General features: G+C 39.5%; 1 protein-coding gene across 2 annotated transcripts in view; it reads left to right on the forward strand.

The window, feature by feature from the left end:
• Positions 1–2,471: 2,471 nt before the first annotated feature.
• The window catches only part of usp6nl (USP6 N-terminal like), an 88,835-nt gene continuing 71,329 nt past the window's right edge, over positions 2,472–19,977 (forward strand). Inside the window, exons 1-2 of one of the 2 annotated variants that reach the window (XM_017494070.3) lie at positions 2,473–2,646; positions 12,836–12,922. In XM_017494070.3, the coding sequence (XP_017349559.1) occupies positions 12,919–12,922 (4 nt within the window). In that variant the 5' untranslated portion in view covers positions 2,473–2,646; positions 12,836–12,918. Of the gene's footprint in view, positions 2,647–12,835; positions 12,923–19,977 lie in introns of both variants that reach the window. The other variant, XM_017494069.3, reaches the window with a different exon arrangement.

Consider the following 19,977-nt stretch of genomic DNA (forward strand, 5'->3'; position numbering starts at 1 on the left):
TACTTAATATTAAGTTAAATTAATACTATTGATTTTTATTTATTTTTTAATTAGTTAATATTTTTTATGTATCTTTGATGATAATAATAATAATAATAATAATAACAATAATAGGCCTGGTGATGATGATGATGATGATGATGATGATGATTATTAATAGTGGTAGTAGTAGTAGTAGCGTTGTTGTCATTGTTGTTGCTCTTCTTCTTCTCCACCTCCTGATTCTTCTACTAATTATTATTATTAGTATTGTTGTTTTTGTTGTTGTTTTGGTTTTCTTCTTCTTCTTCCTCTTCTTCTTCTTCTTATTATTAGTAGTAGGAGTAGTAGTAATAGTGGTAGTGTTGTTGTTTCTCTTCTTCTTTTTCTTCTACTTCTTCCTCTTCTTCTTCTTCCCCTACTCCTTCTTATTAATATTAGTAGTAATAGTCGTGTTGTTGTTCTTCTTCTCCATCTCCTTCCAATTCTTCTATTAATCATTATTATTAGTAGTATTGTTGTTTTTGTTTTTCTCTTCTTATTATTATTAGCAGTAGTAGTGTTGTTTTTCCTCTCTTCTTCTTCTTATTATTATTAGTAGTGCAAGGTGTAGTTATAGTGGGTTGATATGATTTATTAATGTTTTAAGTTATTTATCTGAAACATACACATGTTGTGAAGGACACCAACGCCACCCCAGTCGTGGAATCACACAGTAACAGTAGGAGCAGCAGTAGCAGTGTTAAACCCTATTCGGATTAGATTACTTTATCAGTGGGACATCTGTAATACAATTGTTTACACATCAACATCAGTGATAAAACTCTCGCACCTGGACAGCTATAAAATAATCACAGGAGCAGTGAGTTTCTATCTAGTGGGTTGTATTTTCTATGAACCCGGATGTTTGCGTCACACCGTTGATCCACGCTCCATGGGTGCCTCTTAAAGTAGTCGAAGAGGCACTGGAGTACAGAAGAGACACTGGCTCTTATTTCAGTTTGGGGTGAACCAAAGTGCCAGAAACAGTCTGAAAATGCATTAAATCAATAGTCACAATCTACACTCGGGCGGCTGTGGCTCAGGTGGTAGAGCGGGTTGTCCGCTAATTGTAGGGTTGGCGGTTTGATTCCTGGCCCACATGACTCCACATGCCGAAATATCCTTGGGCAAGACACTGAACCCCAAGTTGCTCCTGATGACAAGTTAGCGCCTTACATGGCAGCTCTGCTACCATTAGTGTGTGTGTGTGAATGAGAACCAGCGTAAAGTGCTTTGGATAAAAGCAGTATATAAGTGCACCATTTACTCCTGGGCAAAAATATTAAGCTTTTAATGATCTTAGCAACAAATTATTGGTCAGAAAATTAGCAAGAATGAAACAAATGCAGTCCTGAGACCTCCTGTGCCACCATATGCTTGTTTACTTTTGCTGCAATGAAGTGTTTGGGGGAAAAGAAAGAAACTCATATACTGTCATCCTCTTGTACACAAAGGTAAAATCATGATAATTATTCAAATGTTTGATGTACAATTCCAACTAACACATGTCTGGCTGTACAAAAATAAAATAAAGTGAAAATAAGTTCAAATGAATCAAATAAAAAAATAAAGTAAAATAAAAAGCTGTCTAAAAGTTTACCCACAAGGTTTAAACATTTAAAGGGATTTACAGAAATCAAAGGGACAAGCTATCCCATACTAAGTTACTTACTTCTTGCTCATTTTCTGACCAATAATTTGTTGATAAGACCATTCAAAGCTTAATATTTTTCCATTTTGGGCTTGGCCCATTTTTGTTACCCAGAAGTGTATACAAGAAGCATCCATTTTTCATTGCGTGTTTAGGAACCCTGCTGTAAAAAAAAACAACAAAGAAACCATTATGGAAATTCTTATGGTTTTAACGGTTATAATGGGAACTGTATTGGTTTTAATGGAAACTATAATGGTCGGTGTGGGTCTCTACTGGTAATGTGTTGGGTTCTATTGATGGCATGTTTATGTCTAGTGGAAACCAGTACAAACCATTAAAATAGAATATGGCCCAAAACACACTACTATGTTAATGGTTCTAATGGTATTTGTAGTGGGAACTATTAGAATTTCTGTTATAGTTTCCATTGTTTTTTTGTTCAGCAGGGAAGTGTTTAATATCTAGGGGAGGGTCAATGGTGCATGTGCAACAAGACTGAATACAGTAAGTAGCAGCGGTCAAAAATCTGTTTTTTTTTCTTTCTCTCTAACGTGAGGTGCCGTCTTCACAGAAAATCATAGACATATATCTGGATGTAGGTAATTTGGCCTGTAATTTTCTCACAGGAGGACAGAAAAAAATATATAGACAGGGCCGATCCAGACGGAAATAAAATCCCCAAAGAGCACATGTAAAATAGGAAATTACCCCATGGACCCCTGTACATCTAATCCTGTCTGGACAGGGTGTTAGTGCTAGTACTGATGAGGTGAGAGGTGGGCGTGGCGCTCGGATCTCCACCTGGTTTGGCGCTTGGCTGAGTTTTGCCCCTTAGGGCTTTCCATACTGAGTTTCAGAACTCTTCACTTCAGCGGGTAAGAAGCGCCCGATTTCCTGGTACGAGGCACAATGGGCATTTCTTTGAACTGGGGGAGAATGACTCGAATAGACGAGAGCGGAGATGAAAACAGGTAAAGCAGTCCGTTTATTTCTTCAAGCGCTTTATTGTGGTTTATTTGCCAGCCTACAAGCAGACTGGCTAATCGCGGTGCTTAAGCAACACGCTTAGCACAGCTAACAGCGCTTTCCAAAGCGGAATAAACATGCAGGTAGAGTTTTCTCTTCTTCCGCAGGCGGAACAAGAAATGCATGGATACTGTACTTGTTGTTTGCTTGGTAAGTGAGTACATTTGACGCAAGATTTTCTTCTTCGGTGTGTTTTATTAAGGCCTAGCCAAACACTCGGGGCAGCAGCAGAGCCCGGAAACTGACAGGCGGTTCCTAAACAGATATGAAGCTTCGCTATTGGTTGGAGCTCACCGATCCAGTTTACCGAATGGCCAGCGCGATCCGTCACTCACCGAGTCGGCGCATGTAGTATAATCCGTCGCTGGATACAGAAATGAATTGTAGAAGTAAGATTGATGTGTTGTGCGGTGATAAAGTTTCCTAACTGTGGTTTGGTCTGTCTGAAGGATTCACGATTTGTTTATGTGAATTAGCAGACATTTTATTTACTTGTATTTAAATTACAGGCGCGTGGTGTAAACACTTTCCTCGCGTTATAGTTTGGTCTATTTGCATATTTGAGGCAAAGTCACTCAGTAGTTTTATTATTATTTTTTTTTGTAGTGCACTTACTAGGGTAGGTTTATGACAAACTCGATCTGATATAAAGAAATCCAAGATGAGGTTTTCAAACATTTAAAATAAGTGAAATATTGAGGTGATAAAATTCAGGTTTGAATTGGAATCCACGGACAGGTGTGGAAATACCTTTTCTTCATAATCTGCTCATTTCTCTCAAAGGCACTATTTAGTTTGGTGGTGCACTATACCTCTTTTACTCAATAAACACTAATGCTTCTTTACACAGCAGCTCACTTTACTTCCTAGTCACAGTATTCCATCGCTGCTCCACTTGTGCAGTGTGCTGTTGTTCCTTTACTCAGTAGTAGTGTTCAAGACTGCTTTAGCTGTGACCGATAGAATCCGAGACAAGACCATAGCCGATAGAATCCGAGACAAGACCATAGCCAATAGACTCCAAGTCAAGACCAAGACCATAGCCAATAGACTCCGAGTCAAGACCATAGCCAATAGACTCCGAGTCAAGACCAAGACCATAGCCAATAGACTCCGAGTCAAGACCAAGACCATAGCCAATAGACTCCGAGTCAAGACCAAGACCATAGCCAATAGAATCCGTGTCAAGACCATAGCCAATAGAATCTGAGTCAAGACTATAGCCAATAGAATCCGAGTCAAGACCATAGCCAATAGACTCCGAGTCAAGACCAAGAACCTAGCCAATAGAATCCATGTCAAGACTAAGACCATAGCCAGTAGAATCCGAGTCAAGACCAAGAACATAGCCAATAGATTCCGAGTCAAGACCATAGCCAATAGAATCCGAGTCAAGACCATAGCCAATAGAATCCGATTCAAGAGCAAGACCATAGCCAATAGAGTCTGAGTCAGGGCTGGGTATGACGAGGGGGCAAGACCTAGATGAGGCAAACACCACACAAGACCGAGTCCATGCCAAGATCGAGACCAGACTCTCAGATGTGTTAACTTGCTGGTTGTTGTATCTTCCTAACCTGACATGAAATATCTTAACTAAAATCACTCCTCTACTTTGGTATTATCATATTGCACCAATACGTTCACAGGACATACATAGTACATTAAGCATAGGTCATTCTTCTAGCATGCGCTGCAGTGTAATCCTATTTTATATCATTGCACTGGGGGGGTTAAGTAGCCAGGGCTGTACAGTGCGACCATTTCACTCGCATTTGCGTCTGAAAAGTACTTTATGCGAGGGTGAAAAAATATTCAGTTGCACCGGTGCTAGTGACCTGTTAAGAGTTGAAATATTGAGGTGATAAAATTCAGGTTTGAATTGGAATGACTTTTAGTCCACGGACAGGTGTGGAAATACCTTTTCTTCATAATCTGCTCATTTCTCTCAAAGGCACTATTTAGTTTGGTGGTGCACTAAACCTCTTTTACTCAATAAACACTAATGCTTCTTTACACAGCAGCTCACTTTACTTCCTAGTCACAGTATTCCATCGCTGCTCCACTTGTGCAGTGTGCTGTTGTTCCTTTACTCAGTAGTAGTGTTCAAGACTGCTTTAGCTGTGACCGATATATATATATATATATATATATATATATATATATATATATATATATATATATATATATATATATATATATATATATATATTATCCTGTTGTATAATACAACAGGAATGAAAACTACAAGTCCAAAATGCTTCTAGCTACACCGTGCAACAGGGTTTAATTCACACTTCTTTAATAAATAATTCCTCACCAATCATAATCAAGAGTTCAACTGTTCAGTCTGTAAACATACAGTACACTGCTGTTTTCCCTTCACTCTCTTCACTAACTCTAATAGACAGCGAATTCACTTCATTTAAACTCACGGTTGCCAGATATTACCAGAAAAGTCAACTTCAGTTTTCATGTTTTGATTTAATCCCTCAATAAACACAATATTATCAGCAGACAAGGCAACACTGTAATATAAATAATAGATATTATAATAAATTAGTAAAATATAAATAAAATGTGAAATGAAATAATGTTTAATTACTATGGGTTGCATTTAATATCAATTTGACATTAATCTTAGTAAGCTATTTCCTTAGAAAACTATTAGCCTATTTCCTAATATGGATCATTTTTGTGTTAGTCTACTTTTAATTAGGACTCTTTATTGTTTAAGATATTTAAACAAAACCTAAACTTCAACCGTGCTCCAAAATTTTTGACCGTGCTCCTAAATTTTTGTAATTAGGAGCACAAGTGCTCCTAAAATAAATGGTTACCATAGAGCCCTGGTAGCGTGCGTGAGGTAAATGAAATGACACAGAGTTTGCTAATAATACAAAGGATTTAAAAAAAAAGAAGAAGAAATGCAACAGCACATGTAAAGATTTGCAAATGAAAGCACATTTCCTTTGATTTAAGGACACAACGGGTAAATATAATGCATTCAAACCTAGAATTTGTTTTGGCTCAAATGACTTTGAGAGACCAAATCCAGCTGTGCATTACAGCTGCGTGTCCTGTATTATTTTAAACATAAGAGAACGAAGTATTTTGAAAAATACCCACTTGAAATTTATAGGCACTATGTAACTCCACATGGAGAGAGAGCCATTTACATTTTGTACTGTAACGAGAGCATTGGAGTTCTAGTTCATGAAAATTACGTTCTAAAACACGGACAAGTAAAATTTCACCCGCGTTAATGACAAAACCGAGACCGCTGATATGTGGTCTCAAGATCAGTTCTCAATCTCGAGTAACACAACTTTACTCAGTCATGTGCTATCATTTACTCATTTTCTTCTCCTCTCCATTGATTAAAGAGGCATTGCTTCATTGTTGAGCGCAGTATCGCTCCCTTTCCTCCCTGCACTGTTTCACTCCCGCTCACTCCATAGTGCAGTTTTGCTGAGCTTTGCGTTTTCCCTGCCGCAGGCGTGCCACTGGTCAGCCCTCACTTTCCAGGATTACCGGTTTGTTAGGCTTTCAGCAGATGAAACACTCACTGATGAAGTGCTTTGTGTTGATGTCCCTGTGGAAATGACCGGAAGTAATAAAAATTAGTGTATGGCGTTAACAAAGGAAGCTATTAAAATGTAGCAGGCTTGTCTGTCAGCATTGAACATGTTTATTCCAGAGAACTCCAGTGCCTGCGTCATGAGGTAAGCGTTTTAACAACAAAAACAACAATAAACAAAAAGAAAAAGATAGGACTGTTTTCTCCAAGAAGGCTCAAAGGGACATGACTCTGTGTTTGTGGTGATGATGGACCAGGTTTGTTTCTGTGTTTTGTATTTTTTGTCAAAAAACTCCCCAGTTTCAGGGTCTAAGAATATTGTCAAACTAAAACACTGTTGGAGAAAGTAGTGCACGAATAACCTACTAGTCAAGGTAGTAGCCAGATTGTATACAATGAACTGTGTAATTTATACAAATTGCAGTATAAAAAAAAACCTAGGAAATTTTAGACCAGCCATGTTCGCTTGACTAACTCTAATAACGCACGGCACAGGATTGACGTGAAACCGTTAGTTGTCAGACCTGTTCACGGTCATTTGTGAAACAATTTTGACCATTCAGCCAAAAGTAAATGCAGCATGCAAAATGTGGAGGGATGGAGAAAATGTTAATACTTTCGTACAAACTGTGAAAGCTGAAACAGTGCGAACATAATGTTTCTATGACCATATCAGGGGAAAGAAAGCGCTAGATGAACCTGAACACTCCCGTCAACAAACAGCCCTGTTTTTAAATAAATGAGATGGGTGAAATTGCCAACACTCGGCTTCAAATCGATTCCGCATCCAGTGTAAAGCCTCCATGCCTACTTTGCACACAAGTGCAATTCAAGTGGAAAAATAACAACACACAGAGAGTTGCTGCTTTGTGCATCTGTGCGGTTGCACTGTTACTGCCAAACACTGTTTATACTGCCTGTAATGTTACTTCATTCCTACAGTTGAACACACAGGATATAAACTGATCAGCCGTAACATTAAAAGCACCTGCCTAATATTGTGTAGGTCCCCCTTGTGCCCCCAAAACAGCTCTGACCTGTCGGATTGAGATCTGGGGAATTTGGAGGTCAAGCCAACATCTTGAACCTTGTCATGTTCCTCAAACCGTTCCTGAACAACTTCTGCAGTGTGACAGGGTGCATTATCCTGCTGAAAGAGGACACTGACATTAGGGAATACTGTTGTCATGAAGTCATGTGCTTGGTCTGCAACAGTGTTTAGGTAGGTGGTATGTGTCAAAGTAACATCCACATGAATGCCAGGACCCAAGGTTTCCCAGCAGAACATTACCCAGAACATCACGCTGCCTCCGCCAGCTCGACCTTCTTCCGATAGTGCATCCAGGTGTCATCTCTTCCGCAGGTAAGTAACGCACACGCACTCGCCTGTTCACGTGATGTAAAAGAAAACGTGATTCATCAGACCAGGCCACCTTCTTCCATTGCTCCATGGTCCAATTCTAATGCTCACTTGCCCATTGTAGAGGCTTTCGGCGGTGTACAGGAGTCAGCATGGGCGCTCTGACCAGTCTGCAGTTACGCAGCCCCATACACAGCAAGCTGTGATTCACTGTGTGTTCTGAGTCCTTTCTATCATAGCCAGCATTATCTTTCTCAGCAATTTGTGCTAAAGTAGCTCTTCTGTGGGATCGGACCAGACGGGCTAACCTTCTCTCTCCACGTGTATCAGTGATCCTTGAGCTCCCATGATTCTGTCGCCAGTTTACTGGTTGTTCTTCCTTGGACCACTTTGGGTAGGTACTAACCACTGCATACTAGGAACACCCTACAAGACCTGCCGTTTTGGAGATGCTCTGATCCAGTCGTCTAGCCTTCACAATTCGGCCCTTGTCAAAGTCTCTCAGATCCTTACGCTTGCCCATTTTTCCTGATTCTAACACTGACTGTTCACTTACTGCCGCATATATCCCTGCCTTTCAGAGCTGCCATTGTAATGAGATAATCAGTGTTGTTCACTTCACCTCTCAGTGGTTTTAATGTTATGGCTGATCAGTGTGTTCTCTTTTTTTATTGTATTCTTTGTTTATTATTTTTTTATATAGCATCTAGTAAGGAAGTTGCAAACCCAGTTTCACTGTACTCATGCAATCATGACAATAAAGATATTTATTCTATTCAAATCGATTCTAACACAGACGTCAATATACTTCGCTTGTGTTGTTGAGCTTGGGTGATGAGGACTGTCAAATTTTGGCTAGCTGTAATTACTGCACCGTTCACTTCAGAACATGTCATGAGTCAGTAGGACCTCCTCGTGCTGAAGTGAAGACTATTATTACTACAGCTACACCATCATAACATTGCACAAGTTGAGCAGGACGCCTACAGTGAAGTTTTGTCAGACTCGGCGAGTGCCGCACCTCACTTAGTCGGTGTGGGGTGTAACGTTTGTCGGGAATTGGTGTTTACCTTGACCTGTTCTGTTCTGTTGAACGCCCACCTCACTCCCAGGACAAAGTGCAATCAAGAATCTGTGGTTATTTTCTGTGTGGTTTCTGTCATTTTTGTTTAATGTAACAGGAATGCTCACCGGATGTGTCAGTGTGACACCGCAGCTCTAAAAAGAAACATACGTCTTTAAGCTGAGGTGGTGGGAATGACGCATTGTTATCTACACACACACCCTTGAGCAAAATATAAGTTTGTGTGAATGGAGGCTGGCAGCGCAAGAAGTGCTCCTGGTGTGTGTAATAGTACGAGTACAGGCTTGTATTGCGTTTTCACCCCACACACACTCTGACATCACTGACTGGTTCAGTCCAGGGTCAGTGTCAGCCGTGGAATGAGGAAAGAGGCAAGCAGGATCACGATCACTTCCTGTGTGTGAGTGAGTGTGTGTGTGTGTGTGTGTGTGTGTGTGTGTGTGTGTGTGTGTGTGTGTGTGTGTATACACAAGCACAGACTGGGGAATTTGTATGTATTCAGGTTGTCAAAGTCACTCACTTTCAGTAACCGCTTTATCCAGGAATGCTGGGTGTGAAGCGGGAATACACCCTGGATGGGATGTCGGTTCATCACAGGGCACCACACACATTCACGCACTCATTCACACCTCGGGGTAACTTTAGAGTAACCAGTCCATTTACTGGTATGTTTTTGGGAAGTTGGAGGAAGCTGGAGAACCTGGAGGACACCTGACCTACGTGGACATGTGGACACCAGACCATTACAGCCGTGCATGCTTTATGGAATTTTTTTTGTCCCTTTTCCTGTTATAATTACCTTTACCTTTCTGAGAAGGCTTTACACTAGATATTGGTGTGTGACTGTGGGGATTGGTGTTCATTCAGCTACAAGAGTATTAGTGAGATCAGATAGTGACGTTAGGCGAGGACGTCTGGGGTGCAGTTCATCCCAAATGTGTTCAGTGGAGTTGAGGTCAGGGCCCTGTGCGGGACACTTGGGTTCTTCTACTCCACCTTTAACAAACCATGTCTTCATTGAGCTCACTTTGTGCACAGGGTGTGTTTTTCTAAGTTAAATAATTGGTTTGTTTGCCCGTTTTTATTATTCGGTTCAGATTATGCAGATCATTGCAAATATAAGTCCCTGTATATGGGTTGTTACTATAGAAACCATAACACATTAGAATGAATGCATTAATATAAACCTGTGACTTTTACTGCTTAAACCCCCCCACCAATGTTCTCCATCAGACATAAATATTATGAACATTTGAATAGTATTTGGTTTATTTTAACAGTGCTACATGCGCCTATTGGCTGGAAACCACACACACACACACACAGAGGTCTGAAATCCAAAGACGACCTTGTTGGCTCTCAGGTGGACATATGGTGTCGGTAATCCCAAGTGTAAGTCTCTCTTGCTTTTTCACTCTTTCTTTCTACCCCACTCTCTCTCCCTCCTATTTTATCTCTACCATTTGCTCCTTTTTTTTAACCATCTTACACTCTTTCTTTGCCTCCTTCCCATTTATGATGTCCTTGTGTTTAACCCTTATGAGGATCAGCAGATTCACTATTGTTACTGTTATTATTGTTATTACCCTCCACTCTCCTCAGTCGCCCCTTCTGTCCGCCTCTGATAACCCTTATTACACACTCTCACACACACACACACACGTGCGCTCACGCACACACAAACACATTGAGAGAAAGTGGTCATTACACTACTATAATGATAGCCATGAGTGTAAGGGACTGTAAGGAGCAGAAATGAGGAGGACACACGAACTACTATCTCAAAGACTCGGAGGATTTACAAAAAGGAGAAGCATTCTTTTTTTTATAAGTCTCTGCTCCTTAACCAACTTAACCTGCCACCCTTTTGAATCTATCCTAATTTTTTAAAATTATTTTTAATTAATTATTTATTTTTTTAAAGTGTGATGCTGAAGACCCTGCTGGTGTGACTGTCAAGGAGTGAAGCATGTCTGAAGTCACGCAGCTCTCTGTAGCTCAGATCTGGTTTTGAATCTTGCATTTTTGAGTAGTGTGCAGTAGAGTGTCGTTTCTACAACTCCCTAATCGCTGCAGTGATTAGTTAAACCTGGACTGAAGTCAGTCGGCAAACTGAGTGAGAGTGTGTGTGTGTGTGTGTGTTTATCAGTGCTGTTGCAACACCATTAGTGCTGGTTTGTAGACTAATACAGTAGTACTATGGTATTATTCTGTTGTGTGTCCCAAAAGTCTCTATGCACAGGGGATAATTTTTGCCAGCACTAAATTTGTTAAAAAGTTCGGCACAGTGTCGTGTGTGTGTGTGATGTGCTTGCCATGTTTCCTGTTAAAGTCCATCACAACATTCCCGATCCAGCCATGAGAATGATTTCATTACGTTCTTTTTTCTTTTTTTTTTTTTGGTCAAAGGCTATCTGGGAAAAAAACCCATATATATATATATATATATATATATATATATATATATATATATATATATATATATATATATATAATATAATATAATATAATATAATATAATATAAAGTATAAAACATTTTGTAAGACATTTTGATAAAAAAGTGTTCATTTCCCCCATGTATGGAGACTTGTCTGGGACACGTTGTAGTATGGTAATATGCTAGCGGATTAACTTGTGAAAAAAAGCATGTTTTGTTTTGGATTCCAGATAAACAGGAAGCTACTTTTTCAGAGAAGGGAAGTTGAAATGTTCCTCATACCTCATGCGATAAAAGCCATGTTTTGCGACCAGCGACCTACACAGCCTGGTGAATATATTCATATATCCAATTGAGAGCTTCTTATCGAGCGATATAACCCAATATGATCCTGTACGCCGTATTGTTCCACCCCTACTAATCAGCACAGAGAGTGCTCTTTAAATATTTTGCATGGAGGAATAAACCAAGGTCCCTCTCCAACTTTGATAGACTTTACAGGAAGAGGCTCGGTGCTGCTATTCTCCACAGGAGTCTTCATCTAATGCTTTCTTTGCATGCTGATAATTTTTAAATGAACATGTACTGCTTATATAGATTGGTTGGTTATTAAATTCAAACAAGTGACTAAAGTGGCTGTTTTTTTGTTTTTCCCCTTCACGTGTCGACCTAATAGACGGGCATCTCGTTTATTAAATGTGCACTTTCGACCAGTTTCCTGTGCTTTTTACTGATGCCTTTCTCAGAGGTCAGGATGCACCGTTCCTGTTGAGCAGCCAATCGAGCAGTCTTTGTGACTCCTGCCATCTGTGCTCCAATGATGAAATTTTCTTTCAAAGTCATATAGCTCTACATCTCACCTATCTGGAAGTATCTTGCTTTCTCCACTTATTTATTCTGTTTTGTTTTGATATTTTTTCTTCTTCTAATTTTGCCAGCCATGTCTGTATATTATATGTTGAATGCAGATTGTTATTTAAATGATCGCCGTCACACCGGGGGTCATCACACTGTTGTGTTTTATTTTGTGCATATTCGGAAAATTATATGGTCTGCACTTAAATAGCGCTTTTATCCAAAGCGCTTTACACTGGTTATCATTCACCCATTCACACACACACTCGCACACTAATGGTAGCAGAGCTGCCATGCAAGACGCTAACTTGCCATCGGACGCAACTTGGGGTTCAGTGTCTTGCCCAAGGACACTTTGGCATGTGGAGCCATGTGGGCCGGGAATAGAACCGCCAACCTTACGATTAGTGGACAACCTGCTCTACCACCTGAGTCACAGCCGCCCCATTTATTTCTTGGCTTGGTGTTTGGCACGTTTTCCTCGCACCTGTGGGGTTGAGGGTTCAAACTCCGTCTGCCCTGTGTTCTCCCCGTGCTTCGAGGGTTTCCTCCGGGTACTCTGGTTTAGTCCCCCCGTCCAAAGACACGTGTTGTAGGCTGATTCTGTATTTCCAAATTGTCCGTTGTGCGTGAATGTGTGTGATTGTCTCCTGCAATGGGTTGGCTTCCCCGTCCAGGGTGTCCCCCCATTTTGTGCCCTGAGATTCCTGGGATAGTCTCCAGGCTCCACCGTGACCCTGTGTAGGATAAGCGGTATGGAAAATTGATGGATAGATGGACTCTGTACTTTTGTCACCACTGACTCTCTTGCATGCAGGTCATGAGTGCAGTGGGGATAACATCTGTGGATGAACAGCCTCACCCGGAGCTCACCTGTCTACCACAAACCAGCCTCGCAGTATGAGTGAGTACAAATACTCTCGCGCACACACACACTCGCACACATCTCACTGTTCGGTCTCCTACTGGCGTGGACATGTGGCTCAGATGGAAGTAGTCAGCTTTAAACCACTATTGTCTGGAAGTGTGTATGCATGTCTGGGTTTGGTGTGTGTGTGTGTGTTTTCTGCAAAGGTGTTGGAAGTACTAACAAGTCTGCATCAGTGTAAATGGGTCCATCTCGGGATGTAAATATGGCGTAAGAGTCTTGATCATTTTAATATTAAGGTGTGACCGAAAAGAAACAGAATTATGGATGATGGCTTCTAATATTGGCTTTTCTGAGAAGGACACAGTTGTTGCCTTCATTCATCTTCATTAACCTCTTTATCCCAGTCAGTATTGTGCTTGTTTTGGAGAACACATGTGGTAGGAATACACTCTGAATGGAACCATGGTCAGACACGCGTTCACCCATAATGACAATTTCGAGTAGCTAGTCTACTTAAAGGCATGATTTTGGGAGGTGGAAGGAAAACCGTGAACGCAGAGGAAACCCATACAGACACGAGCGGAACACGTGGGAAAACTCCAGCTCAGGATCGAACCGGAGGCTGTAGGAGTGCGAAGCCAGTTTTGATGCATCCACAACGATATTCTCATTATATATACACAGAACTGATTCTCCATATATATTATCCGTTAGATATTATAGTGAGAATCAACATTGTCCAAGAATTACGCATTATACGTCCTGTGAAAGTAATTAGAGTTGAATGCCAATATACACCCAGCAAGACGCGCAAACACAAGGCAAGCCAAATGAATGAACAAACAAATAAATAAATAAATAGTTGTTCTCTGTCATTCCCTTTCCTCTCTCTCTCTCTCTCTCTCTCTCTCTCTCTCTCTCTCTCTCTCTCTCTCTAATTAGAGTCCACAGTGTTATCGCACAGAAATAGCCTGGCAGCACACAGACCGAAAACAGCACCAAACACACCGCCCTTAAGTGAAAGCACCTCAACACATTTAGTTTGAAAGTGTGTGTGTGTGTGTATGTGTGTGTGTGTGGACTTATGGAATGAAATATTACTATTCATGTCTTGTGGGTGTGTATAGATATATTCATTGGAATGTGCAATTTGTATACTATTTTGCTTGTGTGTGTTTGCATGTTTGAATGGTACGGTAGACCCTTGCATGTGTTCTGTTTTTCTGTTGCTGTTTTGTGTGTGTGTGTGTGTGTGTGTGTGTGTGTAATTACCGTGATTACCCCCCCTGCTCTGAACTGCGGGACGGAGAAAGACCTAACGAGCGTGTAGTAATTATGACTCATACTGCTCCTGATCAACTGATTTATGCCACTTAGGTAGAAGGAGAGACATGGAAGGAAGATATCATGGAGAAAAGAAGGAAGCTGAATTTTTAATGTTTAGATGAAGACATGTTGGAAAAAAAAATCAGTGTTTTTAAAATTTTGATTGGGAAAAACATTGCTACATTGCAAAATGTCAGCATCAAGGATGGATTGTGGGTTTGTTTGGAACTGGGATTCACCATTGCACACTTATTTGAACACGAAGGAGTTTCTTCCTTCTGAATTGCAGCAGTTCGTGCTGCAATTCAGTACGTGCACACCGTTCGTAGAATAGAGACAGTGGAGCGGCATGAGTACCTGCAGTCATGACGAGACAAATATATACAGATAAATTCAAATTAAACTTCAGACTCGTTTTACAAGCAAAGCTTACTTTACAATATGGTGATCAGTCTCAGTGGCGGCTCCTGGATTCTGTAGATTTATTCGATAATTATTATGACGAATAACACAATATAAGTTTGTTAGCAATCTTGAACAGGCACGTGTTCATCTTCATTTCTGAGTTTCAGTGTAGACCAGTGAGACAGTCACTGTGCATATACAGTTATTAAAAATGCTGTAATTAGGAGCAATGTTTGAATCGTTCATAGCAGAATGATTGTTTCATTTAAAATAATGCACATGGCTGATAAGTACATAGTTTTTAAATGATAATGTTATTTATTGAAGCAAAAAAGTTATCCAGTACCAACTGGGCCTGTGTGAAAATGTATTTGCCCCCGTAGTTACTAATTCCTGAAATCTATGTAACCGCATTGATAATGCAGTTCAGCTGGACTAGAAACAACCAGGCCTGATTACTGCAAACCCTGTTCAATCAAATCAACACTTAAATAGAACTTTTTCAACAGCATGAAGTTGGTTAAACGGTCTTATCCAGTAACACACTATGCCAAAGTTGAAAGAAATTCCAGAAATGATGAGGAAGTAGGTGATTGAAATAGATCAGTCTGGGAAGGTTACAAAGCTATTTCAAAGGCTCTGGGACTCCAAAGAACCACAGTGAGAGCCGTTATCTCCAAATGGAAAAACTCGGCACAGTAGTGAACCTTCTCAGAAGTGGCCGACCTTCTAAAATTCCTCCAAGAGCACAGCAACTACTAAACCAGGAAGTCACAAAAGAGCCAAGGACAGCATAAGCAGTGAAAGCTGTAAAGTCAAATTAGTTTTCTGACATAATATGTAAGAAATCAAGCAGACCTGGAATTCTATTTATAATTTAAATTCTGTCATAAATCTTATAGGCAATGCCTATCCTGCGGAGTCGTTCATAGTATGTGAAAATGTTCTGAGTTTCTTTGTGCATAAGATCGCAGCGATCAGACAGTCGATTGTGCCTTCAAAAGATGATCCTTTGGATACTCCCAGCTGCACCATGTTCTTAAATACATTTGAGCCGATTTCTATCCTCTATTTAATGGACAGTGGTTGAAGCCCACCACTTCTTCCTTTGACATTGTTCCTACCCACGTTTTTTAAACAGATCTTTTATATTGTTGGGATGTGGATCTTAGCAGAAGTACACAAAGTCTTTTCTCTGGGTCTGTTACAGCCTATTTTAAACATGCTTTGGTGAAACCATTACTGAAAAAGCCAAATTTGAACTCAACAGATTTATCTAATTTTAGACTTATATGAAATGTACCTTTTACTGCAAATTTTTTTTAGAGAAAGCTGTGCTAGATCAACTACAGAGTTTCTTGGAAAGAAACAGCATTTGTGAAAATTTTCAGTCTGATTTCAGGAAAAAACATAGTACTGAATCGTCTCGGGGAGTCTGCAGTTTTGTTGTTATTAGATTTGAGTGCAGCGTTTGACACTGTTCACTATGGCATTCTTCTGTCATGCCTGGAGCACTGTGTGGCCATCCAAGGACGTGCCCTTTGTTGGTTCATATCCTATCTTAGTGACCTTAGTGACCAACTTTTTCTGTAAGTATTGGATGTCCCGTTTCTTCTGTAGCTCCCCTTACCTGTGGTGTCCCTCAAGGCTCCATTCTTGCTCCCACCCTTTTCGCCCTTTATATGCTCCCACTAGGGTCAGTTTTAAGAAAGCATGCTGTGGCTTTCCGTTTTTATGCGGATGAGACCCAAATTCATCTGCCGATGAAACAAAATGACAAGAAAGGCCTAGAAACCCTGCTTGCACATCTGGCTGTGATCTTGAATATCCTTGAATTTTTTTTAATTTGAGTGAGAGGTAAACAGAAGTTATTGCATTTGGGCCCATTGCGGTTAAATGAAATACAAACCTTAATCTTGGCAATCTGACATTAAACCAGCTGTCAAAAATTTGGAAGTGACTTTTGATTCTTCCCTCAACTTTGACCAACATATTAGTTCAGCGGTTAAGTCGAATTTTTTTTCATCTGAAACTTCTGACCAAAGTTAAGTATTTCTTCTCTTTTAGAGTTATCCATGTTTTCATTTTGTCTCGCTTGGATTACTGTAATTCTCTAATACCGGAATATATCCCAGTCTTCTATCTCACGGCTTCTAATGGTCCAAAACACAGCTGCTAGACTTTTAACTGGGGTGCGTAAACGTGATCATATCACTCCGATTTTAAGGTCTTTAAATTGGTGGCCAGTGTGTTTATAGAATTAATTTTAATGTATTATTGTTTGTTTTCAAGTCATTAAATGGCCTGGCGCCTCTCTATCTGTCGGATCTGTTAAGCTTAAGTAATCCTATCAGATGTCTACGATCTGTTGATCAGACCACCCTGTCCTTTCCCAGATCAAGATTAAAGCTGAGATTTGACTGTGTATTTGCGATTGCTTTTCCTAAGATATGGGACAGCCTACCTCTGTCTGTCAGATCTGCCACCTCCTTACATGAGTTCAAATATAAGATAATGTCTAACGTTTTTACCTTAGCATTTAACTCATTAGTATTAAGTATTTATTTACTTATTTATTTGTTATACTTTGAACTATACCTGGTTTTGTACAGCATAGCGGTCAGCTTTTTTGTTGTGTGTATTTGTGCTTTATAAAATAAAAAAAATAATAAAATTAATCAAAATCATTAAAAATCATTGTATATTATATATATTATTATATATTATTATATAAATCATTAAAAATCATCTGTTGCATCAATAAAGGTCACTGTTCATGACTCCACTATCAGAAAGACACTGGGCAAAAATGGCTTCCATGTTAGAGTGGTGAGGTGAAAACCACTGCTAACCCAGAAGAACATTAAGACTCATCTAAATTTTTCCAAAACACACCTTGATGATCCTCAAACCTTTTGGGAGAATGTTCTGTGGACTGATGAGTGGAATGTGGAACTGTTTGGAAGACTGGGGTCCCATTACATCTGGTGGAAACCAAACACCGAATTCCACAAAAAGATCATTATACCTACAGTCAAGCATGGTGGTGGAAGTGTGATGATGTGGGGATGCTTTACTGCTTTAGGGCCTGGGCAACTTGCAATAATTGAGAGAAACATGAATTCTGATTTCTACCAGGAAATCCTAAAGGAGAATGTCCGGTCTTCAGTCTGTAAGTTGAAACCAAGACATAGGAGTAAGTCCTGGTCCTAGAAGTAAGTGAAAGACTGATCTCCTCCAGTTATTGGAAGCGTTTGGTTGCAGTTATTGCTGATAAAGGTGGCACAACCAGATTTTAAATTTAAGGGGGCAATTAGTTTTTCACATGGGTGTTAGGTGTTGGATAACTTTTTTTATTGCTTCAGTATAAAGTATTTAGTATGAGATATACACAAAAACAGCACTGTATGTACCACGATATATAGTTTAGCCTTCAAACTGCCAGCAAAACAGTAGTGCTGCCATCAGACTGTAAAAATTCAGGATTGTAAAACTGAGTTTGATATGATATTTCTATTTAATAATTAGAAAAAAAATACGTGGGAAGAATAAAGAAAAAATCGTATATGAAATAAATTATTTACAGCAAATAAGTTGCATTCACTCAGTTCTATTTAAATTGTAATTATTTAAAATGTAAAAAAGTAATAAGAAAATATTGCAAAACAAATGATCAGAAAGTAAGTGATACCTCAGTAAAGTGTATTGTGACGGCGTTTATCACCATAACGATATATTGTCATATCCACCAGCACTATGAGTACAATTTCACAGGTTTAGAACCTGATAGAGCTAATATGTTTTGTTTCTCTCTCTCTCACTTTCTCTCTCTTACTCTTTCTTTCTCTCTGTTTGTCTCTCTCTCTCTCTCTCTCTCTCTCTCTCTCTCTCTTACTCTTTCTTTCTCTCTGTTTGTCTCTCTCTCTCTCTCTCTCTCTCTCTCTTACTCTTTCTTTCTCTCTGTTTGTCTCTCTCTCTCTCTCTCTCTCTCTCTCTCTTACTCTTTCTTTCTCTCTGTTTGTCTCTCTCTCTCTCTCTCTCTCTCTCTCACTCTTTATTTCTCTCTGTTTGTCTCATACTCGCGCTCTCTCTCTCTCTCGGACAGATTGGCTCCTCCTCTCTTTTTGCTGCTTTCAGTATTTTTTTTTTTTTTTTTTGCCATCTTTGTACCAGCATACACACACACACACACACACACACACACACACACACACACACACACACACACACACACACACACACACACACACACACACACAGACAGCCCTTTACATTTGTAGGTAATGCTAGTGACTGTATATTGCTTTGGCACCACTCTCTCTCTCTCTCTCTGTGTGTGTGTGTGTGTGTGTGTAGAGATGGAAAAGATGGATGAACATGGGAAGGAAGTCACTCAGGAGTATAATTACATTTCATAATAAACAGCAGGAAGGGGAGATGTGGAACCTGTGCCCTGTATACGCATACACACATATACACACACACACACACACACACACACACACACAGTGACCATGTGTTCATATGGGCAAACAAAACACAAAGTGAATATTCATTTCCTGTGAAGAGCCATGTTTCCAGCCACACTGATACACGACCTTAGAGTATCTCTTTTTTATGTAAGTTCTCACATCGTGTGACTAGAAAGTAAACTATAGGAAACGTTTATAACCGCAGACGTCACATGACACACCGGTGAGATCATATGCATGTTAACAGAGCGCCATGTTAACTTCACAGCACTATTATCAGTAGTCTATTCTTATCTTGGAACTTTGTGCTGATTTTCATGTAGAACACATAATTTATCAGGATGGCAGCGGGTTCGAAAACACCCACCTCTGACTGTGAAGAAAAATAAAGACTATTGGTATCTCAGCACTGCTAAAAAAAAAAACATAACAGAGAAAGTTATAACATCTTGAATATAGTCAGAAGTATCTAATATAGTCTATTACAAGGGTACAGTCAACTGAATGGTACAACTGTATAAATATGCAATTATTTAACCTATTTCTGGAAATCTTTGCTAATTTAAAGCTCAAAATAGTCTTGAAATATTGACAAATGCATTTTTTTTCCTAATTTGTGAGTATTTATCTTTAAAATTAAAATTAGAGTATTTAAATTTTAGTAAATTTAAAATGAGAGTATCTGCCGTTAGAATAAGAAATTTTAATGCTTAAAGCTAAACTTTCTTTAAAGCATCTAAAAACAGGCTGGATAATCTTTTATATCTGATTTTGTAATATCAATAAATAAGAAATATTAAATAAATTTATACACATTCGAGGTATTTTCCATTGCTAAGAGATATATATAATATGTGTGTGTATATATGTATATATAATGTATGT

Source organism: Ictalurus punctatus, chromosome 19 (genome assembly GCF_001660625.3).
Source record: "Ictalurus punctatus breed USDA103 chromosome 19, Coco_2.0, whole genome shotgun sequence".
NCBI classification, from domain to species: domain Eukaryota; kingdom Metazoa; phylum Chordata; class Actinopteri; order Siluriformes; family Ictaluridae; genus Ictalurus; species Ictalurus punctatus.